This window comes from Arvicanthis niloticus, chromosome 21, assembly GCF_011762505.2.
Source record: "Arvicanthis niloticus isolate mArvNil1 chromosome 21, mArvNil1.pat.X, whole genome shotgun sequence".
Classification (NCBI taxonomy): domain Eukaryota; kingdom Metazoa; phylum Chordata; class Mammalia; order Rodentia; family Muridae; genus Arvicanthis; species Arvicanthis niloticus.
In genome coordinates this window covers 21,394,194-21,422,141 of record NC_047678.1, presented here as the reverse complement: position 1 = coordinate 21,422,141, position 27,948 = coordinate 21,394,194, and the positions used below count along the sequence as shown (strand labels likewise).

Sequence of the window (27,948 nt, the reverse complement as noted above, 5' to 3'; positions counted from 1 at the left end):
TTTAGAAATTTCATATCCTGATAGATAAATCCAGTTACTTCAATAATTTTGCAGCTAACTCATTTGTCAACATTACTTTTTGAAAACCGTATATCATAAAGAAAAACAATATAAAAAACCAAGGCACTGTAATAAAGTTCTTTTCCCCCAGCTAATACAGACCATTCAAAACATGCTATCCCAAACTCCTCAGTATTCTACAACATAGAATTAGAAAACTATCATTTATTGATAGATTTAAGGTGTGATACATGTTTCCAAAAATGTGGCAGTGAGAATACCAGCATAAAAAAGAGAAACTTGTGCTAAAAACAACCTGAATTCATCATTGGCAATATTACAGAACAACCAAGGTCCTCACATACTGATGTCCACTTTGTCTATATTGCCGACCTCCCATGCATCAACAAACAAAGTGATCAAATTTGGGAAGCAATGAGGTACTCCATGAATTTTAAGATATTAGGAAAGTTTGGGAGATTTGCAAAATATAACCTAATTATCCAAGTGTACAATCTCATTTCTAGTCATTTCTGCAGTGATCATTAGTGAATAAAAAACAGATTTACACGATTATATAGCAGGGAATATGGTTCAACACAAAAACTGTTACAAATTTCAGGTAAATACATGTTTCATAAGACACTGCTATCACTTAAAGATTTAAATAAAATTCCAAAACTTGTAAGCAAATAAAGACAAGACAACTAAGAAGCATTTTCCACCATTTACTCTTGTTATCAAAAATAGTTCAACTCTTCTTGCAAAACAAAAACAAAATCGTACATACTGGACACATACATCACATTTTTCTTCCTATGGCTTTAGCCCACCCCCGCCCCACCAAAAGAGACCAAAAATTTTTTTTGGTTTTTTTTTTTTTTGTTTTTTTGTTTTTTAAAAAGCCCAATGACAACAACAAAACAACTACCTGACCACATCCACAGAAAATGACACCAGGATACACTACAAAACAGGAGGTGTCATCTGCTCTGTGTCCAAAGGATTCTTCCCCATGTCTTTATGAGGCGAGTAACCATCATTGAACATGCTGTGTGCCAAATCAAAACAACTTCAACACATCAGATCTCACTAGATGGTGAATGCAGTAGAAACTGGAACTTCCCTAGCAGTATTTTTCTTAAAATAAGCACTGCCAAAGCAGCAGATCTTTGAAATCACAAGGTTCTCTCTACACCTAGTCAGTCCTTGTTTAATCTGGGCTGTGCTCTTTCAAGCAACTGACTAGACTTCCCGTCAACAGAATGTTTATCTTCCCCATAAAGTTAATAGGAAGAAGTACATTAAAACTGAAACAGTTTGTGCTTTACATGCAAAAGAGCATTCTAAAGAAAATCCTCCGAGCGTTAGACCTACCTAAATGCACAGGCTTCATTAAAGGCATTTTTTATTAAGGCCTTGATAAAGAAGCCTTCATTTTGAACAGCACCCTAAAAAAAAAGAAAAGAAAAAAAAAAGGAGCATATTCAAGGTAAAGCCTGTGGCAAATAGGAAATAAATAAAAAAGAAGTTGTCAATGGCAATAAGTAAAATGCATAAATCTGGGCACATTTGGGGCATTATTCCAAAATTCCTTTAAATAAAACCCAATTTTTAAATTCTTTTTATATTTTTTAAAAATTCTGTCATGAACTATATAAATTCAATTATATTCAGAATAAAACAGCTCTTCACTTTATTTACCAAATAGAACATTGCTCAAAGTAAAAGGACTTAGGATTTTCTCACAGAAGTGAATCAGATAACTAGAAAGAGGGTGAACTCATAAATATTTAAAGCATAAACAGCTTAACATTTGTGGTCTGACAGAATTTATTTGTTCACTTTTTTAAAAGACAGATTTCTTAAACATTCTAATGAGGGGGAAATTTTCTTTCATAATACTGCTGATTTAAGAACTGCTACATACATGCCAGTAGCCAATTTTCATGATCAGAAATGGTATTATGTCAGCACAAAGGTTGAGCTGGACACATCAGCTTTTCAACAGGAGAAATATCAATGCAGCATCTGAAGGCAGCACAAAGTCTCCTGATAAACTAATGGCTACTTTTCCACCAAAAAAAAAGGAAAAAAAAAAAAAAAGAAAAAAAAAAAGCACAATCTTTATGGACTGACTAGATACCACTTCCTTACATTTAATCATCAACTTTGATTATGCACAAAGCATGACCATAAACAATGAGGTTATTGTTATTTCCTTGCCAAAGTTCATTTTGTATAAATCAGTTGCATCAGCATTTGTTCTCAAACTATGAGGTTCTGTAAGAACTAAGAACATATAGTTGTAGGGTTACTCCTCCATTATCTGCAAACTATTTCCCCGACACTAACACATATAACTTAGCAATGAAAACACTTGATACAAGTGATCTATATGCAGGAGCTCCGGCAAGTTAAACCAACAGAACCATAGCTGCCGTAAGACTGTAGCTATTTCCTACCAAGGGGTAGGTTTAAAGACCCACTGATTTAACAGTCGAATCTCATATCTATAGCTTCATCCAAACTTTTATCATCATGTGTACTGGCAGCTAAAAATGTCGTTACGGGGGACCCTGTGACATTAATTACACTGGTGCTGGTACTTGCGTTACGCACAGCAATGCTAGTCACATTAATGCCCAAAGTGAGCCTGGTCTGCTCCAAGGCCTTTTCTGGCACTGCAAATGCCTCCAGCTTCTTCTCCCCATTGGCCATATAGGAGTTTTGGCAGCCACGACATATACAATCTAAGCAGGCTTTCCGGTTAGAGTAGCAAGGGCAGCGCTGGCCGCGGCATGTAAGAACACTTGGATTCTGAGTAGCACGTCCACATTTACAGCCTTTCTTTTCCTGGGGCTTTTTGTACACAGTCTTGGTAGGGCTTCCTGGCATAAAGTGATGACTAGGAATCTTCTCCTTTACTGCTTTGTCTTTTTTAAGAATACCTGGCTTGGATTTAGAGTGAGATTTCTTGGATCCATGTTCATGACTCTTTTTCATGCTTTTAGTAGATAAAAGTACAGTCTTGCTGATCTTGGGTGTTGTGCCTCCATTGGGAACAGTCGCTATAGGTTGAAGAGAGATTTTGCTTTCCCGCTTCACAGTCACAGGAGCAGATGCCCCCAGGGTTGGGCCTCGGATAATGGTAGAGATTGGAAGTGGCTGAACTTTCTCACTGTCACTTTCAGATCGGGATCGTTTTCGATTCAACTTTGCTACCTTCGGAGTTGCTGCTGTACATGATAACCCATGAAGTGCAGGGCTGGTAGACATGAAAACATTATGGCTAAGAGACTGGGAAGAAAGCTGCAAAAAAGGTCCATTGGATACAGTGGCTTCCAAGTTTGGCTGCAAATTAGGACAGCAAACTTCTGTATTTGAAACAGTTTCTAAGCTGCGGAGTACTTCCTCAACACTCAACAACAGAGAGTCGCCAGGTTTTATATCTTCACTAAAACTACAGATATCAATACCTGTGGAGCATAAGTCAGTGGCTACCGTGTCACAGACCGGTGGCAGGCTGTCAGACAGATCCTCAGTTTTTATATCAACAGTATTACATACATCAATTGTATTTGGATGTTCAGGTGAAGGGATATTTATACCAAATCTATCTATTGAAAGCCCATTGTAAGTAGGCAAACCATTGATAACAGAACTGCCAATAGCAATGCTGAGGGTGCTCTCAGACATTGGAGATAAGCTAGCTTGAGGATCGGCTGTGGGTTCTGAAGTTGAAGGTAAAGGGGAATGTGTCAAACACAGAGTGAAGGATGAATCTGAAGGTTTCTCTGTCTCCTCACAAAACAATGATCCGTCATTAAGCAAGGCCAAAATATCAGAAGAACAGTCAACTGCTTCTATTATATCCCGTGCCAGTGTTGTCTGGGTTATATATTCACAGAGTTTCTTGTAGCAATTCACTAGGATGCTTAACTGCTTGTTTTCCTCAAACTGCTCATAGTCTTTGCACCAGCTACAGGAAGGTTTCATCATCATTTTCTTGCCTTTACAAGTTTTGCAGACATAGTGTTGGCAGGTGGAGTTGGTGGGTGCAATAGGATCTTGAAGCAAATGTCCTAAGGGGAGGAGGAGGAAAGCACAGATTTTAGCAAAACTAATATACAGTTTTATATAATGGGGATTCAGCTATTAATCTCTTAGACTGAAACTGGTTAAACTCACTAGCCTGGAAGGGAGGGTATACAGAGATAACTGAAGAAACAGTCAACATCTTCCTTCATTTCTGTAATATAGTCTCCATTCCATTATCTCAAATCAGTCTTCCTGGATTTTGGTCTTGCCCACAAAATGTTAGCACCAACCTTCTTACGGTCTTCTCTCCAAAAGCTATCAGGAGGTAAAGTGTGGTGGTGAAGTGTAGGCTTAAAATCCCTGAGGCCCCAAACTAATACAGCAGAAGAACAGACAACTTATTGAACAGAATTGGTACAAGTTTCAACCAGTAATTATATATACACACGAGCGTAATCAAAATGTAAACTACGATGGAGTAAGGGCTCATTAATTAAAAGAAAAGTAGTTTTGTTCAATTCAAAATCTTCCACAAAGAATAAAACATAAAAACAAAATAAAATGAAGAGAAATGTGAGCCAGACACAGTGGTGCACATCTTTAATCCCAGCACTCAAGAGGCAGAGGAAGGTGAATCTCTGTAAGTTCAAGGACAACATGGTCTACATAGTGAATTCCAGGGCAGCCAAGGACTACATAGAGACCCTGACTCAGAAGAAGAAGATCCAGGTTGGTGGGAGAGACTTGTGTACCACCATGCCTGGCTCAATAGACTCTTTTTCAAGTTAACAACCTCCCTCTAAAACAAAGATGTGGGCCGTTATGTTTAAACTTATTATACTAAAGAAAAACGAAAGTAATACTGGCCAGCAGAACTCAAAACAACTGCTGTATTATAAACTATAGGTATCCTCAGTACAGCAACAGATTGTGAAAGAGGGGCTGGGCTAGGTAGTTGGCTCACCTGGTAAGGGCACTGGCTAACAACATGTACAGCACAAGTATGAGGAGCTGCATTCCAATCCCCAGAACCACATAAAAAGGCTGGTTGTAGTGGCACCCTTGTGTCACTTTAGCAGCAGCGGGTAGAACAGTGGGGAGCACCATTGGAGCTCACTGGTTCCCAGCTCCACGTTCAGTGAGAGACAGCATTTCAATAGAATAAAGCATGGTAATAGAACAGGACATTTGATGTCCTCTCCTACAGCCTCTGCACACACCACACAAACACACACATGGTAAAAATGGTCTCCCAACTTGAGATAGCAATCAAATTATAAATGACTTATAAATAAGAAGTGTAGATTCAGTCCTCAGCATTCCTTATTTCCCTCAAAGAAGCAGCTGTTTCTTAGATCCCTATTCAAATGGTCCACAGTTGGCCCAAAACAGTTCCACTTATCTTCTAAATCATATACACACGTCCCCCCCCCCCAAAAAATTCTCTGCAATAAAAATTGAAAAGAGAAAGAAATCAAGAAAATGTTCGAATATCTTAAAATTAAATACCTAAATAAAGCAATCTGTAAGTCAAAAACATCATAAGAGAATTAGAAAGCATTTACTTAGCAAAAATAGAAAAAAAAAAAATCAACATTTAGGAGACCTGTGTTTAAAGGGAAGAGTCTATATTGAACCAGGCATGGTGGTACACACTTGTAGTCTTAGCTACTTGTGAAACTGAGGCAGAAGGATAAATTAAGCTTAGAAGTTTACCATTAGCCTGGGCAACATAGTATCTCAATGCAATCTGTATCAGAAAACTGAGTTAGTTTGAAGCCTTTTCTCCATTCACTATACCAGGACAACCAGAGTGTACACAGGATAAAGCAAATGAACACCACAAAAGGAAGAGAGATCAGTATCTGTAGCTCAAGGCTAGCCTCTGTTATAAAGCAAGACCTTGTTTCAAAGATAAATTTAAATTTGCCAAAGAGGAAAAGAATAACCAACAAAACCAGAAATAAAAGGTATCAGAATATCTCACTAGTGTGCTACAGATATTTAAAAAGCTGAAGAAATGCCCTTCACAACTTTATGTCAACAGATAAGTCAGCCTGGACAAATTCCTAAACAACAATTGAAACTGACATAAAAATTAAAGATCTGAAGAGAATACAACCCAAGTAACACTATAAAATATTAATTAAAAATCCTAAGAAAACTCTAAAACAAACTGATCTTTGTTTTTGCTGCTATGTATGTCTGATTGTCCTTGTACACACGTGGAAGCCAGAAGTCCACATAAAGTACCTTTCTATCACTCTCCACTGGGTCATCAGCCTGTCTCCACCCTTCCGGTGCTAGGGTTAGACAGACACCTCCATCCATGCTTGCATAGGAAGCACATTACCCACTCAGCCATCTCCCTGACACCTTCATTTTTAATTTTTAAATAAGTAACACCAAAAATCTCAAGACAAATTATTAAGCCCCATGGTACTAAGGCCATATCCAAGAATATAATGACCAAAGACATCAAGAAGACACAATCACTAACTGAGAAAGAAGAATCCAACAACATACAACCCAAAACCTTTCAGTTTATAATATATATCTCCAGCAAACTACTTTAACTTAGCAAACATAAGCTTTTTTTCTATTCAAAGTTACACTTGAGGTCCTTAAGTGCAGAGGAGGGGGGCATCAAACAAAGTAGAGGGAACCTAGGTATTCATTCAGATTGAAAAAGAAGATGTAAAACTCCCATATCTGTATCTAGAATCTCTAAATATAATTCCAAGAAAGCCATACACAAGAATCTTAGAGCCAATGAGTTTAGGAAGGCCACAACAAAACATTCTATAATTTGTATGTCATGTTTCTATGAATTACCAATGAACTCTCAGTAATTTATATTTCCCAACACTTCTATTTAAAAACAGCACCAAGAAGATATTTTAAATATTTAGGAGGAAAACTATTTAGAAATACTTATATACAGTTCACACATACACTTTTAATCTCAGCACTTGGAGGGCAGAAGCAAGAGTTTCAGAACAACCTGAGCTGCATTATATAAAGGGACACCGTCTTCCAGAAAGAAAAAAAAAAAAGTATCAAGAGCTAGGGTTTTTGCTCACAGCTTTCCTGGAATGTTCAGACTATAAATTCAAGACCCAAAACAACAAAGAATTCACACAGATGTATTCAACCTACATCAGTAACAGCTGTTTGTTCAGAGAGCACCATCAACGCACCCAGCTGAAATTCAGTCTTTTTGATATCGCATTTGATTACCCATTCTAACAAAAAAATATTCTAATTAGATTACTAGGGAAAACTAAGGTGGGGAAACAGAGGGACAGATGGACAAATGGACATACACACACATGCACACACAACTAACAAGCACTTAATACACTTACACATCAGTGGCTTAAAAAAACAAAAAACAAAAGATCCTAAGAACATAGGATCTGGCAGTAGCCAACAATCATAAAATAAAACCTACATGGTAAACAGTACTAAACTAAAATGCAATTCCAACAACTTACACATGAACACAACAAAGAGACTAATCAAATCTCACACCTTTCATCCCAAAATTCAGGAAGTAGAGGCAGGTTTTTAAACAGATGAATTTCTAAAACAGAATTTCCTCTTCTTACTGCACCCCCTTATTCCTTTGAAATCTTTACTGGCTTTTTTTCTAGTGTAAAAATTTGGCACCTTGGTTAAAAAACTCAGGTGTCTGTATCTTCTGAGGTCTCTGCTCTGTTGCATGGGATCCTGTATCTGCTGTGTCAGTACTGTGCTGTTTTGCTACTACTGCTCTGAAGTGTAATCAAGTACTGTGATACCTCCAGTGTTCCTCTGACTAGTTGAGGCCTTTTGTATTTCTCTATGACTTTTACAGTTTTTAAAATAGTTTTGTGAAGAATGTCACTGGGATTTTGATGAGAATTATAATGAATTTCTACATGTTTTTGGTAATAATGCCTTTAAAATGTCTTAAAAGGGGAGGAGAAGCTGTTTGGTATGGATTATACTTTGAAAAGAATAAAGCCATCCAGATTGTTCATCTCCATTCCACTTCCTATCAGGGCCTCTTCCCATAGCTCTAAAATCTGCCCATCCACCCTCTAAGTTTTATCCATTTGACTATTGCACTAATAGTTCAAATCCCTTGTCAATTCTCTCTGAGGACTAAATGTTTTCTCACATATCTCCTTGCCTCAACTTCACCCAATCCAATTAATTCATCTGCTATTCTGCTGATGTTATTGTTCTAAAATACAAACCCAACTACAGGCTTATCCTTTGAAAGCCTTCCAACTACCTTCGAAACTCAAGCTCATTCTCCTCCTATCCCAAATACAAGCACTCTATAATCAATCCCACACTAACCCTCAGGAAATATGCACTGTTTATTTTGTTTGCGTTCTTCCTATCATGTGTTCCCTTCAACTCAAACAAGGCCTCTGCAGGCAGACTTCCGTCCTCCTCCTTTACCCTTAGTGTCCCTCTTGGACACTGACTACATTACACCCCCACTGCTTACTAGGCCTTGCTCAAAAGGCACGATTCTTTTTAGACTCTGTATAATAGTTAGCACTAAGTTAGCATCTAATACAAGAACAATGACAGAATCACAAACATTAGGCTTATGATTGACTAACCATGGAAATCACTTGCTCCTGTAGTCTCATTTTAATCAAAATGGATTTTCATAGAATACATAGCCAGGTACTAGGAATAAAAAATTAAAGCTGAGTCTATAAAACTCCCAACCTAGTGTTTTCATCCATGTCCTCCCCCTAGTCTCCAACAGGCTGTCTTCAAACTCACATGCTAAGAGCATGAAATTTAAAATCTCTGATTTTCTTGTGCCTACCTCTCAAGTACTAGGATTTCAGGCAGGTTCTGCTCTGCCTGCCTTTAAATAGTGCTGAACAAAGTTTCACGTACTTAGCTCTAAGCAAGCACTCTTCACCAGTTGAGCTTCGTCCCTAGCCCCCTAATCCAGTTATTTCTGCTTATCCAACATCATCTCTTGCTTTTGCTAACTCAATCTGTAGCAATCACTGACAGAATGTTAGCTTATTTCCACACTGATTATAAAAAATAATTTGATTACTAAAAGTGAACCACAGACAGAATGAATAATCACTACAAGATGTAAGGCTTTTTCTACGGGGGAGAGAGCAGCAGACATATTAGCCAGAAGTAGACAGTGACTGCAGCAGGACAAATCCAAGGAAGAGGACTGGATTCTCAACAGGTATGTAAGGGGCACGCTGGCCCTAGGGCTCAGAAACTGGAGCTACAGAGTCCTGCCAAGATTCTTTATGATCCCAATTTCTAAAGCTAATTTGAGGGTGGGCTTTAAGGTTTCAAAAGCCCAAGCCAGGCCCAGTGTCAGTCTTTCATTCTCCACCCAGGCATTAGAATATAGCTCTTAGCTAGTTCTCCAATACCATGCTTAACAGCTGCCATGCTCCCTGCCATGATGATAATGGAATAAACCTCTGAAACTGTAAGCCAACCCCAATGAAATGCTTGCTTTTATAAGAGTTGCCTCAGTCATGGTGTCTCTTCACAGCATACAACAGTAGCTAATACAGCATATGTGGGAGGCAGAGTTACCTTCTCTGCAAAAGAGCCCAATAAAGAACAAAGTTCAACCTTCACACCATTTGACATCTGACATCTCTGTTGAAACTGCTTATGTATCGTATATAGCATTTTACAATAAATAATAGTATTTCAGATAGCCTAGATTGTATGCAAAACTGATTGATGTGTAAAACATATAATTATTTATATTGGAGTATAAATCAAAACTGACAAATCTAAATAGTAAATAGGCCTTGTTAAAACCCTAAACCTCTTGAGTTGTTAGAATAATATTCAACACTGAATCTTATTCATAAACCACTCAGCATAGATTCTTACTCTAGTAATATAAAGTCATGTACTAAGGACTGAAAGAAGCCAAGCATTGTGGCTCAAGCACCAGGGAGGCTAAGACAGAAAGTGTTGTGTGTTTGAGGGCAGCCTTTTACTACATAGTGAATTCCAGGCCAGGTTGGGCTACAGAAACCCGTGGCCTCAAACAGACAGGTCTAGTGGAACATATCTGTAATCCAACACTTGTGAGGCTAAAGTAAGATCAGGAGTTGGAGGCCAGCCTGGACTACATAGCAAGACCCTGTTCTCAATCAATCACCCATCCATGATGAGTAAATATATTTCTCCCAAGTCAAAAGTCTACGATAGGATTACAAGAATAACTTTTTATAATCAATCTAGTAATCTAGATACCTTTATTTTTTTCCCTTTTTCAAAATGAAGAATTAACTGCTTAGGCAGTGTGTCCAGGCATGTTAGGCATGTCTCCTGGTTGCACACATCCCCTGTACTAGAAAAGGCAAGATCAACTCTATCCTATCTGGATAACTTAGGATCAACTTAGATCCTATCTGAAAAACAAAACAAACAAAAATATTTTTCCTTCTTTCTGTATCACCTGCATAAATAATTCCCATGCTTATGTCATGCTTTGTGCTAGAACCTGCCACTCTATCATTTAAGAAAGTATTGTCTGAGGTTGGAGATGGCTCAACAATTAAGAATACTGGCTGCTCTTGCAGAGACCAACTCCCAAGACCCACATGCCAGCTCACAAGTCTCTCATTCCAGTTCCATAGCATCCAACACCTTCACACAGATAGATATGCATGCAGGCCAAATACCAACGTACATAAAATGAAGTCATTTTTAAAAAATAAAGAAAAAGAAAGTGTCTTCTGACCTTTTTTTTCTAACTCTTCCAAATTAAAGAAGTAGAAAGTTTTCAAACAATAAGGAGATCTTCCTTCTTTTAAAAAGATTTTTTTTCCACCAGGCTACAGTGACACAGTTTTACTCCCAGCACTCTGAAGGCAGAAGCAGGTGAATCTCTGCATTCAAGGCCAACCTGGTCTAAGAAGAGAGTTCCAGGACAGCCAGGGCTACACCAAAAAAAAAAAAACTTGTTTAAAAAATCAAAAGAAAATAATTTGTGGAAACATGGGTGCAAAAGCTTACCTCTACCAAGAAGGCATCAGATTCCCTAAACCAGGAGTTACAGGCAGTTAGAAGCCCGATGTGGCCACTGAAAACCAAACTCAGGTTCTCCAGAAGAGCAGTATTTGCTCTAAATTGTTCAGCCATCTTTCTAGCCTGGAATATCATCTTAATAAAAATTCATGAAGAACCACTAAGAAAAAAAAAATGACTGCACAATAAAAAGATCCCATGTAGTAGAACAATAAGAACAAATACATTAACTGTTCTTCAACAAAGTAGTCATCTTTACCAGTTTATTTATCCTAACAAAACTGTGCTTAGTACATGCAGGCGCATGTTGAAGTCTAAACCTATTTAAAGGTGTTTCATGAGGCAAAAATGTATATGTGGAGCTACTATATAAAGAATAAAGAAGGCCGGGCAGTGGTGGCGCACGCCTTTAATCCCAGCACTTGGGAGGCAGAGGCAGGCAGATTTCTGAGTTCGAGGACAGCCTGGTCTACAGAGTGAGTTCCAGGACAGCCAGGACTACACAGAGAAACCCTGTCTCGAAAAAAACAAAAAAACAAAAAAACAAAAAAACAAAAAAAAAAAAGAAGACCAAGGAGATGACTGGTCAAAATGCTAACCCCATAAAGTTGAAGGTTGGGGTTCCCAAATAAAGCAAGAGCCAGGTGAGCCTAATGGCCAGTATAACAGGAAGACAGGGGATTCCCCAGGGAATACTAGCTAGCTAGAACTGGCAGGCAATGCCCTGCCTTAGTAAATGATGTAAAGAGCAATCTGATCTTATATGCATAAACACAGAAACCTGAACACATGTGTACTCATGTACACACATGAATTCCTATCACACACATAGCTGCCCCCCCCAAAAAAAAAATTGAAATTAAATAAAATTAGGCTGGGTATGCCGGTGTACACCTTTGATCCCAGCACTTGGGAAGCAAGAGCTCTGTGAGTTCGAGGCCAGCCTGATCTACATACAGAGTTCCAGGACAGCCTGGTCTACATAGAGTTCCAGGACAGCCAGGACTAGGTAGAGAAACCCTGACCCCAAAAACCCAAAATAAAAAATTCAAGCCAAGCATACTATCAGATTACCTTTAGTCCAAAACTCCAGATGCAGTGGCAAGCATATCTGAGTTGAAGCCAGCCTGGTACACACACAGTTCCAAAACAACCAACTAGGGCTACACAGAGAAACCCTATTTCAAAAAATAAACTCAACTAAAAAAATGAGACCAGAGAATCCACCTAAAATATAATTTTACTTTTGACATTCCCAAGGCCAGTTTTCTTTTTAAATTTCTGATTAAGCAACACTTGGAATCTGTTGAACTTACACCCATCTAGTTTATTCTAATGGTTTACCACAAGGCAAATAATGCCTTAAAACATTAAATAAAAACTAATGATAAAACTAAGATTTTTTAGAAGTTATTAGATCTCCAATGAAATAATCAAGCAGAGATGTTCAGAATAACATTAACCCCTTCAGCTATCACTAACCACAACCCTGTAACTATTTTCTTTATAGCATCTAACACGATTATAGTAGTAACAGAACACTATTTAAAGAAAGAAGATGACAGTCAATAAAATTGATGACTGAGTATTTTGATCACCTGACCAAATTGGGGAAAGTGGGCTGAACCTGTGATCTCCTCCAATAGGTGGACTCTACAAAACAAACAACAAACACCAAAGTAATTCTGCTTGGTTTTTTTTATTTTGTTTTATTTTATTTTGGTGTGTGTGTGTGTGTGTGTGTGTGTGTGTGAGATATGCTGTTGTTTTGTTTTTCTTCTTGAGAAGGGATGTGGCCAATCTTTAACTTTAAGCTATCCTCATGTTTCTGCCTCCTGTATACTATCTCATTCAGCTACAAGTAATTATTTTTAAGTTCACTATATGTCATCACTTTAAATAACTAGGTACTACTGTGCTGAGAGACTAGTGATGGCTACACACATGCCAGTTTGACAAAGGATTAAGAACTAAGAAAAAGAACAGTTCAGCACTATAATTTTGCTTGTTACTAAAGCCAAATTATTTACTGACATCTGAAAATCAAACCAGAGAGTTTAACTAAAACTATGCCAAAATACATTCAGATACAAAAGGTGGTTAAGTCAATAGTTCATAAGGTAAGTCTCCACAAGCAATTAATATATTTTTTTTTTTAAAAAAAGCCAACAGGACAGATAACAAAAAAAACATGCTTCATTTTTAATATTCTAGCAAGAAGTAAAGACTCCCAGATATCTTTTATCTTAGTAACAAATGGGACTTTTATAGTGTTTGTAGTTAGAGCACTTCTGTACTATTCTACCATTTTCATATTTTAGCAAAGTAATACTTTTTCATTTAACTACTGACAATAAGACAATATATGCTAGTCCATTATACACAATTAAAATGATGCACACCTGAATAATCAGTCAATTTTGATGTGTACTTTACAAACTGTTGTTCCATTGCATCAGGAGCTTTGCCTTCCCACACTCCTGTTTTTTGTTTGTTTTAAGACAGTGTCTCAGTATGCTGTCCAGGCTAGCCTGGACCTGGCTATAAGGACCAGGCTAACCTTGAATTCTGAGATTAAAGGTGTGCAACCACTCTGGTTTTACCAATCTCTCTTAACTATATTTGCACCTTTAAAACCAAGTCGTGCTTAAGGAAAAACTTGGTTAGCACAGCACTACTACTACATATCTTAAAGGTGCAACTATTAACCTTATACCAACAGTGTCCCTGCTGCACTGCTGTCACGGTCATACAGGAACCTGCCACACTCCAGAGCTGATAGTGTCTCTGGACATGTGTCCCAATATGTGCATTTTTAGAAAAGGTCTCCCAAATTCTAATAAGCAAAAAGTTTAGAAACCATTAATGACATAGCCTTGTTTTTGTTCTTTGCATAAGAACCTTCACAGTAACAAAATTGCTGGAGATCTTTCTAATCAAGTCATCAGTGTAATAGAAAATGTGATGAAATGTTTTTTAAGAAAAAAAAAACTAATCAGTATGTGCAAGACCATAATATAAAATTCAGTAACAAAACATACAAATTGTGACTTCCCTTTAATAAAAGCATCTTGTTTTTTTCCCCTAAAATCTGCTTTTTAAAACGTGCAGTGATAAAGGGGCCAGTGGAGAAGGCTCAACAGCTTAAAGCACTTGTTCTTGCCAAGGACCTGGATTTGGTTCCCAGTGGGACCCCCACCCCCTAAAAAAAAACACGTTTACAACAGTCTATAAGCCCAGTTCCAGGGGATGACACCCTTTTTTGGTCTCATGGACACCAGGCACACGAGCAATGCACAGGCACACGAGCAATGCACATGCACACGAGCAATGCACATGCACACGAGCAATGCACATACACACATGCAGGCAAAAATGTATATTCAATTAGTGTAAAATTTAAAAACACATCTTTTAACATTTGGGGGATTGGGGAGATGACTCAGAACAGAGCTTGGCACACAGCCGTAAAGACACTAAGGAACAGAAGATTCAACTGGAGCTGGCCAGTTAGCATGCCCAAAACTCAGCAAGTCCCCAGGTCTAGAGAGGCCTGTCTCAAAAGATTAAGGTTAAGAACAATACAACAGAATGTCCAATTCTAATTTGGCCCACTTCATTAGAGATACTATCCGCATAGGTCTTAAAAAGAAAAAGGACAAAAAATAAGAGCCAAGCATAGTGGCACACACAATCCCATAACACAGAAGGGATTCAGGGCCAGCTTTTGCTAAGTAATGCATTTGAGACAAAAAAGAAAAAGGGGAAAGGGGATGGGGACAGTTTTCTCTATGTAGCCTTGGCTGTCCTAGAACTTGCTTTGTAGATGACACTGTTTTAGATAGAACTCACACCCACCTGCCTCTGTCTCCCAAATACAGGGATTAAAGACATGAGTGAGCACCCACCACCCAGCAACTAATCTTGTTTGTAAATTCATAAACAGCTTCATAAACAAAATAAAAACTTAAAAATGCTTTGATATTTGAAATTATGTTTTTAGTTAAAATAATTACCGTTTTATGTTTTTATTACTACAGGCTTCAGAACTGTAAACACTTCAAATATTACACTGTAATAATAGCCTTTATTCTTTTCAAAGTACAAAGGCATACCAAACAGCATTACCCCCCTTCTAAGACATTTTAAAGGCATTATTACCAAAAGCATGTAGAAATTCATTATAATTCTCATCAAAAGCCCAATGACATTCTTCACAAAACTATTTTAAAAACTGTAAAAGTCATAGAGAAATACAAAAGGCCTCAACTAGTCAGAGGAACACTGGAGGTATCACAGTACTTGATTACACTTCAGAGCAGTAGTAGCAAAACAGCACAGTACTGACACAGCAGATACAGGATCCCATGCAACAGAGCAGAGACCTCAGAAGATACAGACACCTGAGTTTTTTAACCAAGGTGCCAAATTTTTACACTACAAAAAATACTTCAACAAGTGAACTAGGGAAACTAGGTAACAAGAATTAAGCTGCAGGTAAAATTAAGCTGTGGCCCACCTGCAAAAAAAGCAATTCAAAATGAACCAAATATCTCCTTGTATGACCCAAAACATTTCAAGGAACTACACACTGGGAGAATGCACTTCAAGATACAGGCATAAGTAAGATAATCTTATTTTTTAAAAAAACCGAAATTGCTCAACTTGACAAAAGCTTAAAAATATTTGTAACAAAGTAAAATTTTACCAAAAAGATCAGACAATATCTAGCATCTAGTCAAACTCACCACATATACAAAGCATAAAAACATGACACAATGGGCAGAAAAACCAATCTCGAGCAACAAATCCAAATGTTAAAGACCACAGAATACACAATAACACTGAGGGAGAAAAGACTATGTTCCAATGTTCAAACGTGCTTAATATACCTAATAACAGAGCTTCAAAAAACCTGAGACAAGAGCTGGAGAGATGGCTCAGTGGTTAAGAGCACTGACTGCTCTTCCATAGGTCCTGAGTTCAATTCCCAGCAACCACATAATGAGTCACAACTGTCTGTAATGAGATCCAATGCCCTCTTCTTGTGTGTGTCTGAAGACAGTGACAGTGTACTCATATACATAAAGTAAAATAAATCTAAAAAAAAAAAAAAAAAAAACCTGAGACAAGAACAGTTAACACTCTGAAGACAATCAGAAAGCACTAGTAACGGACTGCAAAATGCTCAGTAACTGGGGAAACCAAAGGAAATCAGTAAAAGCACAGAGAGGATCTGAACACTATTAACCAACTTTTGTAAAGACGTTTTAACTGACTAGGAAAAAAAGCGTTCTCTGGCCAACAGATCAATACCCTTTTTTTTTTTTTTCTTATACAAGTAACAAGGTTTCACAAAATTAATTCAGGTTCCAACATTAGAAATGTTATGGACTAGTGTCAAGAGCACACACACTCTTCATTCTTCTGGATTACAATGCAACTACTTACAAGGTCAGTCAAGTAAGGTAAGGGGTGTGTGGATGTGGTGTGGTAACAAAGGCTAGGTGTGACTAAGGACATACTCCCATAGTCAGGAAGGAGGGCTTTAGACCCCATCCAATGGTGCTTTAACATGAAAAAATGCTACCATTAGATGGCCTAAATGCTTTCCAGAAGGCTCTTAGAATGCCGATTTTTATATGAACTACACAAGTTGAAATAATCACCAACAAAACATTACTTTAACCAATAAGAATGCCAAATTCATGACCAAATTTCTGTTTTGTCTTTAAAGACAGAGTTCTCACTTTATTGCCTAGGCTAGTCCTAACCTTTTAGGTTCAAGTGACCTCTCTGTCAGCTTTCCAAGCAGCCATTGGCTCTAAAGACACACATCAGCCACGAACAGATTTCTGAGTTCTGTCTCTTTTCATAGTATCTCATATGTAGCCAAGACGGTCTCAAAGTTGAACTCTCCTGCCTCAGCCTCCTGAAGAGCTGGAATTACACACATGTGAAACCAGACTGGGCTTCAGTTCTAATAAACTTCATTTTACAATAAAACAAAAAATCAGAATGCTCTGTCCAGGCCAATACAGCAGATCGCCTCATGCAGCATTACTTGATGGTACTGTGGACACAAAAATCCTCACTAAGTTGCTATAGCAGTAACTCAAAGATGCTTCTTGTCTCAGAAAAGACAAAATCTTCTTGCCAACAGTTGAAGGACAAATTTTAACCAAAGGTTTCTCACCAAGAAAAAACCTGGTATTTCCCTAAATATACAGGCACTGAAACTCAGTGATCCAAGAAGAAAATCCAGAGACAGCCCATACCAACAACTGACTATGAAGAAGACTCAAAAAATGCATCAGATGGAATCATCCATCTGGTCTCTTCTAATCCTAGATTTCTGTATTATATATGGCCAGAATCCCAAATTTCTACACCAGGCATGTTTTAGTTCAAAGGAAGTATTCAGCAAATTTTCTACATAAAAAATTCTTTGCAGGGGCAGAACTGGGGAGACAGATGGACTAAGAGAAGGCTCAGCAGTTAAGAGTGCTTCCTGCTCTTCCCAGATAACTGGTTTGTTCCCAGCACCCACTTCAAGTGGCTCACAACCTGTAACTCCAGCTCTAGGGGATCTGACACCCTTTTCTGGCATCCTCGGGTACCTACCCATGTACAGTGTGCACACATGCATATATACAACACAGAGACAAAAAGGAGAAAAATAAAAAATACATCTTAAAAATATGTTAGATGTGGGCGGCGGTGGTGCACGCCTTCTCTCTCAGCACTCAGGTCAACCAGGGCTATACAGCACTACCCTGCCTAGGGACCGGGTGGGAGAAGAGAAATCAACCTCACATTAAAATCTAATTTAGTTCTCCCGTATTCTTGGAGCCTGTGTTCCGAGATCCTTAGTAGATGCCAGAAAAACAGTTAGGTACACTGAACCTGGCTTTTTTTTTTTTCTAGAAATACATACCAGTAACTGTGACATACCATAATAGAAAGTGTATAAATGCACATTTACACATTCTCTCTCTCCCTCCGTATGTGTGTGTCTCTAAACACTCTATATCCAGTGGGAGAATGTATGTTTCGTATCCATAAAGTCCTGGTATATTAAGTCCTAGCTTGGTAGAATACAGTGACTTGAGCTTTAGTCCCAGCTCTCAGAAAGTAAGAGAAGCAGCTCTGTGAATTCTAGGCCAGGCTGGTCTGTCTGTACATAGCAACTTCCAGACCAGCCAGGGCTACATGGTGAGACTCATCTCAAAAATGAATAAACAAACAACTTTAAAAAAAATTAAAGAACCCTCTTGTTTTTTAACTTTAAGTTGAAAGCTTTCACCTTTTCACTTAAAGGAAATCTTTCTAATGCTTTTCTTAGAAAAATCCAAATTGCTAGTCACTCCTCTAACCATTTATTAAGTAAAATAAGGGTTATCTGAACGTAAGCACTATGGTATAAGAAATCTTGCATAATGAGTTTAATAATCAAGACCACTAAGTACAATAGGTGGGTAGCATATACAAAGTATATACATAAAGCATATACAACGTATACATAAAACATATACAAAGTATACAGTTTATCCAGAGTAGGAAGAAGAGCAGGACAGAACAAAGACCAACTTAATGTTTATAAATTAGTGTTTTTTCAGATTTTTCCTTTGATATTTTTAGGCTGTGGTTGACTACAGGTAACTGAAATTGTGCAAAGAACAACTACAAATAGGAGAGATGTAGTAATACTTGCGGTATTTATATACCCTTATTCACAGTAACACTGAAATAGCCAAGAGGCAGGAGCAACCCAAATGCCCACCTATGGAAGAAGGGAAAGAAAATACATGTATATGACAGAATTATTCCTCAGCCTTATAATGGAAATTATGTCACATGATATAACATGGAGGAACCTGAGGACATTATGCCAAGTAAAATAAGCCAGACACAAAAAAAAGATAAATAATATGATCCACTTATATTAAGTATACATACAGCACAGTCAAGTGTACCCACACAGAGCTGGTAAGGTGACTTAGCAAGCAGGTAAAGACACTTTGCTGCCAAGCCTGAAAACCTGAGTTTGAGTTTCCTAAGACTCACATGGTGGAAAGAACCATAAGTATGCACATAAACCCGCATACAAAATAAATGTTTAAAATTTAGTTTTATAAAAGCAAAGTAGAACTGAAGAGATGGATCAGTCAGTAAAGTGCTGTGCAAACATGACGACCTGAGTTTCTTCTCAGGACCCAAATGAAAAGCTATCATCTCAAGGGGAGAGGTAGACAATGAGGCCTCTTGGGCTTACTGCCCAACGAGCCCAGGGGTGCACATGCCTTCTACCAGACTCTACAGACTGCACTGAGGCTATGTAGCCTAGGCTAGTCTCCAATGCTGAGTCCTCCTGTTTCTACCTCCCAAGAACTGGGATGAAAGTCATGTGCCGCCAGACTCAAAGAGGATAACACACTAATTATAAAAAGAACCCATGTTTAAGAAAAAGGATAAATGTAAAACATTTAAAATAATAATATTGGGGACTGGAGAGATGGCTCAGTGGTTAAGAGCGCTGGCTTCTCTTCCAGGCCCTGAGTTCAATTCCCAGCTCACAACCATCTGTAATGGAATTCAATGCCCTCTTCTGGTGTGTCCAAAGACAGCTACAGTGTACTCATATACATAAAATAAATAAATAAATCTTTTTTAAGAAGACTGTATGAGCTAAAATTTAAAAACAAATAATACATATTTAACTAATTAATGGCATTTAATTTAGCTTCTCTAAAAGAAAAAAAGTATAAAATAAGCCACTCATACATAGTTTTATGTTCAACACATGCATCAGAAGTCCCCTGGTATTTACAAATTAGTTTGCTCTTGCACAAAGCAAAGAATTTCTGCCCAAAGAGCCTCAGAACTCCAAACCTGAAAGAGATCGCCATCACCACTACTCTACTTAATCCAGTGTGAGTCCACCACAGCTTTCACCAACAATGGAAACATAAGCACAATCAAAGTCATCCTTCATAAAGCTAATAAACATGTCTACTTTTCCCAGGGATTTTCCATTCTCAAAGCACATTCTTCCTATGTTAATGATGCTAGAAAGGTTTCTTTTCAGTGATGCAAGCACTCAGCCATTCAACAAATACTTTTTTATAGTGGTCAGATTCAGAGTACAGTAGTGATTAAACCAAGTAAGACTCCACCCATCAAGGAGCCAGTCACCCACTCACAGCACCATGTAATGGGCAGGAAAACCATATAATAGGTAAAGTAAAACTAAGAAAAGATGGCAAGTATTCAGGGATATCAAGATGGCTCAACAGCTACTAACAACTGCATACAAGGTTGGCAACTTAAAATTAAATCCCCTAGACCAACATAAAGATGAAGAGAACCAACTCCAGAAAGCTGTCCTCCAAACTCCATGAACATACATCATGGACACACATCTTGTACTCACACACACACACACACACACACAAAAACATTTTTAAAGATTTGTGTATGCACATGTGTTCTACTTGCATGTATACCTGTATGACAGAAAAGGACATCAGATCCCTATTTTTAAAAAATATAGATTACTATGAGCCACCATGTAGTTGGTGGGAATTGAACGCAGAACCTATGGAAGAGCAACCAGTGCTCTTGACTGCTAAGCTATCTCTCCAGCCCACTAATAAACATTTTTTAGTCAGTACAGTTTAAAGTTTTTAACATACAAAACAACAAACAAACAATTCTGGTCACTATGTCCATACCATGTCAGTGGAAAATATTAATCTCCAATCCAGGCCCTGCCTGCTTATTAAGAATTATAATACCTAAAAGGCAAGCCCAAACCACTTTGTTTCTAGACTCATTACCAAGTACCAGGACAGTAGTATTCCAAAGTACAAATCTGACCATATTATTTTACAGAACTACAAATATCTCCCACAATACAGTCTAATCTGTTTATCAAATGTATACCACTGCCGGGCAGTGGTGGCGCACGCCTTTAATCCCAGCACTTGTGAGACAGAGGCAGGTGGATTTCTGAGTTCGAGGCCAGCCTGGTCTACAGAGTGAGTTCCAGGACAGCCAGGACTACACAGAGAAACCCTGTCTTGAAAACCCAAAAAAGAAAAAAAGAAAAAAAAGATAAATAAATAAATAATAAAAATAAAAAAATATATATATACCACTTGAAGACTGACAAGTTTACAAAAACCTTAAATCCATATAGCAAGTATGACCAACAAAAGAAACCCAACTACCTGATACTGCCAACTAACACTAAAAACAAGACCTTAGAACTGACACTCACAAACTCTACTCAGTTCCAGTTCTAGCCACTTCCTGTGATCTAAAAAGAACAGCAATTCTCTGCAGCACTGCTATCTCATTCATTAGAAATGTCAGGATCTTTAAATATGCAAAGTAACTAAAAAACAAACAGCAACATTGTTAATTAACACTTCAAAAAACAAACCTGTAAATCCAGCAAATGTTCCACATTTAACAAGTGACCTGACTGTTCCAGGCTCTTTTTCATCATGGGATATGAAGCACCCTGGGGCTGAAGAGATGGCTCAGTTAAGAACACTAACACTCTTGCAGAGGAAGCAGGTTCAATTACCAACATCCACAGGGCAGCGCTCAACTGTCTCTAGTTCCAAAAGATCCAACACCCTCTTGTGGCCTGAGCAAACACTGCATGCACACAATACAGATATATACATTAGCATACATACTCTAGTGACCCACACATACAAAAAATAAACGAAACCTCAAAAAACAACCTTTTTAAGTGGGATATCAAGCACTTAGTACATGCCAGTCCAAGACTTTCAGTAGATTTGCTCCTGTAAATGTAAAAGGTTTCAAGACAGGGCTAGAAAAAAACAAAAAACAAAAAAACACAAAAACTAAGCAGATAACACTCACATGGCAGCTCATAACCATCTGTTAATTTCAACTGCAAGACATCTGGCAACACCTTCTGGACTCCAAGAGCACATATTAGGTATACACACACACACAAGTGCAGCCAAAACATTAACACACATAAAATTAAATTTTTGATTTTTTAAAGCCACTACAGCTAAGCCAGTGGCACACTGCATTTAATCCCAACATTCTGGAGGCAGAGGCAGGCAGACTGTTATGAGAGGCCAGCCTTGTCTACATAAAAATTCCAGACCAGCCAGGGCTAGTGAGACCCTCTCTTAAACTAAAAAGAAGAGGAAAGCCCACCATAGGAGCTGAAGAGATAGCACCCGATACTAGCAGGCAGTGGTGGTACCCGCCTTCAATTCCAACACTTGGAAGGCAGAGACAGGCCAGCCTGGACTATAAATCCAGTTCCAGGACAGGTAGGGCTACATATACAGAGAAACACTGTCTCAAACAAACAAGCACCTGCTACTTTTACAAGGAACTGGGATTAAGTTCCCAGCACAAACTGTAACTCCATTTCACAGGATCTAATGCCCTCTTCTGACCTCCTAGGGCACATGCATGCCCCTGGGGCACATATGCACACTCAGGAACATACACATAAAATAAAAAACAAATTTAAAAAAAAAAAAAAAGCACTTGGGAGGCAGAGGCAGGTGGATTTCTGAGTTCGAGGCCAGCCTGGTCTACAGAGTGAGTTCCAGGACAGCCAGGACTATACAGAGAAACTCTTGTCTCGAAAAACCAAATAAATAAATAAATAAATATTTAAAAAAAATAAGCCCACACATAACTAAATTTAAGGAAAAGGCAGATAAAGGAAACTAAAGAAAATTTTAAAGCAACTTATGTTCAGTAGTACAATGCTTTGAATAGAAATGGACTCCATAGGTTCATAGGGAGTGGGATATTTTGAAAGGATAAAGACTTGAGGTCATGTTGGAGCAGAAGTATATCACTAGGGGAAAGCTTTGAGGTTTTAGAAGCTCAAGCCAGACCGTGTGTGTGTGTGTGTGTGTGTGTGTGTGTGTGTGTGTGTGTGTGTGTGTGTGTGTGTGTCTGTGTGTGTGTGTCTGTGTGTGTGTGTCTGTGTGCACACCCCCCGACCTCTCCCCTTGGTACCTGCAGAACCAAATATAGAACCCCCTGGCTCCTTCTCCAGCACCATGTCTGTTTGCCAGGCTGCCATGCTTCCTGCCATGACACTAATGTGCTAAACCTCTGAACCAGTAAGCCAAGCACAACTAAATGTTTCTCTTTACAAGAGTTGCAATGGTCATGGTGCCCTAACTAAGACAAGTAGAAAAGCCAGGCATGAATCTACCTGCAGAACATACAGGGCTTTTCCCTTCTCTTCCTTCCTTCCCTCACCTCACTGGGCAGCAAAGGAGCAGCAAAGAAATGTACAATGAACAGTATTTCCCCTAAAGACTTATATACACCAGAAAACTAAGATAACCATAAAAGCTGAGTTGAAAGGAACTGTAAAGCAGCATGACAACTGGAACAAAGGTTACAGAGGGTCAGAAGACACACAACTTCTTGCTAGAGTGAGAAGGAACATTCACAGAAGGGAGCAAATGAGTTTTGGGAACTTTACAGAAAATGAGCATTATCTTAAAGTAAGAGAGACTCTAGAGAAGCCAGGCCCTACTGGTGCAGGACTGCAGTGCCAGGTATTCACAAGGCTGAGGAAGGAAGGTCACTAGTTCAAGGGCAGCTAGTCAACTACACAGGTATATGAGATGCACAAAGTCCCTCCCATGTTCAAGCCCCGGAAGGTGGGGAAGAAATGTAAGGAAGAAAAATACAAATAATATGCTTAAAAAGGTAAAAACAAAGTAAGACCATCTATTTGACTGTGTAAAATGGACCACAAATACAACATCCTATTTATAGCACCAAAATAGAATTAAACTTAATTTTCACATTTATTATTTTCATAAAACTGCACATATTATTAATGAGCTTGTTTTTGAGCTTTAAAAAAAAATAAAATAGGATTGTACCTGGCACAAAAATAAGTAATTCTAGAGCTGAATAAAAATAATTTCTCTTTCTATTGATAATCATGGGCTTGTGGGGCATGGGGGAAAACTTAGACCAACATATCTATTATCAAAATGTCATTAAAGGCCACCCAACTGTAAGTAGAACCCACAAATCTTTTCCATAATATGAAAACAAAGGAGGCAAAAACCTAAGAGAATAATCACTAAGTTAAAGTCATAAAATCGATTGTGTAGCCAAGACTGAGTATTAAATAGACCACAGCTAGGCTTCTTACGTGTAACTTCAGGGCTGGTGAAATGGTTCAGCAGTTAAGAGCACAAACTGTTCTTCCAGAAGACCTGGGTTTGACTCCCAGCACTTACATGCAGCTCATAATAGTAACTGCATTCCCGGGGATACAACTCTTTTCTGACCTCAGGCACAGCACACACATGATGTATATTCATACACAGAGACAAAACAGCCAAACACATAGAAATAATCTTTTTTAATGTAGCTTTATATTTAATGTCTTTTTTAATCCATGTTTAAATTATTAAGGCCATGTTTAATTAAACCAGCTCTGAATAATTTAAAATCCCACCTGGCATGGTGGAACACACCAAGAATCCTTGACTCAGAGGGCTGAGGCAGAAGCTTCTCCAGTTTGAGGCCAGCCTATATGTCTATGTAGTCTATGTAGCTACAATCTAAGAATCTAGCTTAGCAGCAGGATGCTTGTCTAGCATGCTGAAAAGCCCTGGGCTCCCCACTCAGCAATGCAAACAATAAAATAAGGTTTCAAAGTTCCAAGCACCTCAGCACCATTCAAATTACCATTTTCTAGCAGAGGTAAGACCTGCCCATCTGGTAAAAAGGGTAACATATTTTCAAGTGTTAGCTGACAATGCCTTTACTAAGTCTAGCTGTCTGCAGAATAATATGGCCATGACCTTACTGACCCGTCCTTCCCCTACTTTACCCCTCCAACAAACCTATTGATCCTCCTCAAAAACAAAGGGGGAGTGTCAGAGAGAAGTTGAGTCCACACCACTGCCTCAATCTTAGATGCTCTACAAAGTGAACCCAAAGGCAGAGAGCTCTTCAATAGGCCCTGAGTTTGATGACCAGCACCACCAAAAATTAAAAGTTGAGACTGCAAGAGACAGTACTATTAAACCAAGCAAATTCTCCGTCCACTTCCCTTGGTTTTATCTAAACTGAAAGCAAACTAACTCAGCACCTAGCCCTAAGCCCTCCCTTTACACACCAAGAGGCCTAAGGCGGTTAAAGTCATCCGCTCTAAGTGACTGCTTCCCTATAAAAGTACCACGTCTGTTAGTCGTCAAGGGAGTGCTTAATCACTTGGTTGCTTAAACGATTATGAAATTAAGTACCTAACCAGGAAAAACTCAATCTCCACCCTTTCGGCACCCCTCAGTGCCCTGCCCTGAGCTATACAAAAAATGATGGATGAATCTTAAAAACCACTTCTATGGTTCAGCCACTACCATCGACAAATTGCTCTTCTCCACTTAAATGTCTAAATTCTGACTGAACAGAAAGAATGCCTGGGTTAACAAAACCTCCAGTAAGCACGGTAAGTGGAGTACACCATCAGTGCCTTCCTTGTTGCTCTTTCATCTATAGTAAATGTCTCATTTTCTAAGAGCTGGAAGATTCATACCATCTCAAGAGGGACAGAGGATAATCGTTCTGGTTTTCTGAGTGACAAATACTATATGTGCCCAGTTAACACGAGTGATCATCCTTTAAACACTTTCCAATTAAACAATATTTTCACTCATCTCTTAAGATTCATTAAGTATTGTAACTGACAGGGGCTAATACCCTTTGGGGAAAAAAAATCTGAAAATAATCCTCTGAAAACGAGCATGGCTGTGCATGTCTGAAATACCGGCATTCAAGAGACAGAGACACGAAGACCGAAGTTCGAAGTCGGCCTAAGCTACATAGTAGAAACCTGCATTAAATAAGCAAGTAAATCAATGCGACTCTGCCAGGCCACCTGACATTACAACTACAGAAAATCTAATCTGTAAAAATCTCACCAACTAAAGAGTACCATCAGCTTCGTAAGATCAGTGCTAACCTTCAAACCATCTGTTGTAGAACCTGGGGCACTGAGGTCTCTGGCTGGAGGTGCATCAAGATTATACCATCCACCCTCTGAAAAACACCAATTTAGGGGGTGCAGTGTATATGTCCTAACAATGTTTGACCACATTTAATGACGATGGTACTCAATCAGTTCCTGCAGCAGAGGCTTAAAAAAAGAAAAAGGCAGCATGCTGCTCGCATTTCAACCCCATTTCAACCCCACGTATAGCTTCACCGCTATACGTGTGAAGCCGTCGAAAGATTTTTTAAAGTATAAAACACCAGAAAGATGGGTCAAGGCGAAATAAAATCCTTTTGAACGTTAAAGCCGCCGTACAACGGTGGCTGAAAAAGGCTCTCGGCCTTTCTGAAACGCCGAGCAAAAGTCCCTGGGTGAGTTTCAAAACTAATGACCGTGTACTACTGCACAGTACCGCCACTTAAAACGAACTACCGGCCGGCCAACCGTTCACGTTACTACTGCCAAAGGGACTTTAGAAAACAAGCAGGGCAAGGGGAACAATAAAGAAGCGTCTCACCGCAAACACAGCACGAGAGGGACTGTCGGAAGTAAGGCAAGAGCCTGTTAATCTCTGTAAACGCCTTGGGGTCTCCGGGGTCGTAGTTGAGCACTAGGCGGCTCGCGGAAATGTAGAGAGCAGTAGCATTCACCGGGTTCATTGCAGACACTTCGACACCAATGGCTCCCGGTTGAAAAGAAATTCCGGATCCAAGTTTGTAAGCAGCCAGGGAACAATGGCGAGTTTGCAACAATTCGGAAGAAATCTGAGCAGAACCACTGGCCAAAGCAGCAACCAAAATCCGTGCAAGTTTGTGAAGCTGAAGCAATCCTCCCACACATGGGGCCCTGGCGCCCCTCCTCGGTCCCTGAGACTTGCAGACGGGAGAGAGACAGAGAAACCAGCGATCGAGTTCGTCCGAGGCGGCCGCGGCTGGGTGCTCCGGACAGGATCAGTGCTCGGTCTAGCCCCGCGGCTCGGCGGGCGGCCTGCGCTCGAGCAGCATGTCCGGCCGCGGAGACACCTCCGGGTGGAGCTGGCGCGCACAGGAGCGGGCCCGGTGGGGTCCAGGCGGGGCACGCTTCTCTTCGGACGGCGGGGCCCTTACTCCATCGCAGCGCCGGCGCGGGAGGCAGCGGGACGACGAGGACTACGGCGCAGGCGTCGGCTTCCCGGGTCTAGTGCCAGCAGCCGCGGCGGCGGAGGTCGCTGCTGCGGCGGGAGCGCGCAGCTGCCGTTCTCGCCATGCCGGACGCGGGGCCCACGCTGCGCCTGGCGCGGCGGGCGGGAGGCCCCCGCCCGAAAGGGAGGCCCGGGAGGAAGTGCGCGCGGGGCCCGGCGGCGGGAGGGGGCGGGGAACAGGCCCGGCAGGCAGCGGCGGCGCCCCTCGCTCCTCAGCCGCTCACTTGGGGTCACCAGCGCAAGCGCCGCCCCCTCACAGCCCGGCCATCTTTTCGGCACAGCACGGACGACTCCTCCAAGCGCGACTGCCACGGCCGCCGCCGCCTGCCCGGCCGCGGTTTAAGCGAGCTCACCCCGCCAGGCCGCCGCCGCCGCCGCCCTGCGCGCACGACGAGGCCCGCTGCAGGCCCCTCCCTCGCGCCTGGCCTCCCTCACCCTTATTCTCGCGCCGCTCTAGCTCGGTTGGGCCGGGGCTACTCCGGCCGTAGTGGATGGTGCGGCGCCTCAGGCCCGGCCGGTAACGACGACCGTTAGCCCAACGGGCAAAGACACTGTCATCCCCGAGACTCCCCCGCCGCCGTCGTCGCTAGCCCTTGTACGCATGCGCAAAGCGCGCTCTCACCCCCCTACCCCC

General features: G+C 40.0%; 1 protein-coding gene across 1 annotated transcript; it reads right to left on the bottom strand.

The window, feature by feature from the left end:
* Positions 1–210: 210 nt before the first annotated feature.
* Msl2 (MSL complex subunit 2) lies at positions 211–27,948 on the bottom strand. Its single transcript, XM_034484176.3, has 2 exons — positions 26,652–27,948; positions 211–4,085 (listed from the first exon to the last, which is right to left on the bottom strand). The coding sequence occupies exons 1-2, from the start codon at positions 26,791–26,793 to the stop codon at positions 2,494–2,496; spliced, it is 1,734 nt and encodes a 577-aa protein (XP_034340067.1). The 5' UTR covers positions 26,794–27,948; the 3' UTR covers positions 211–2,493.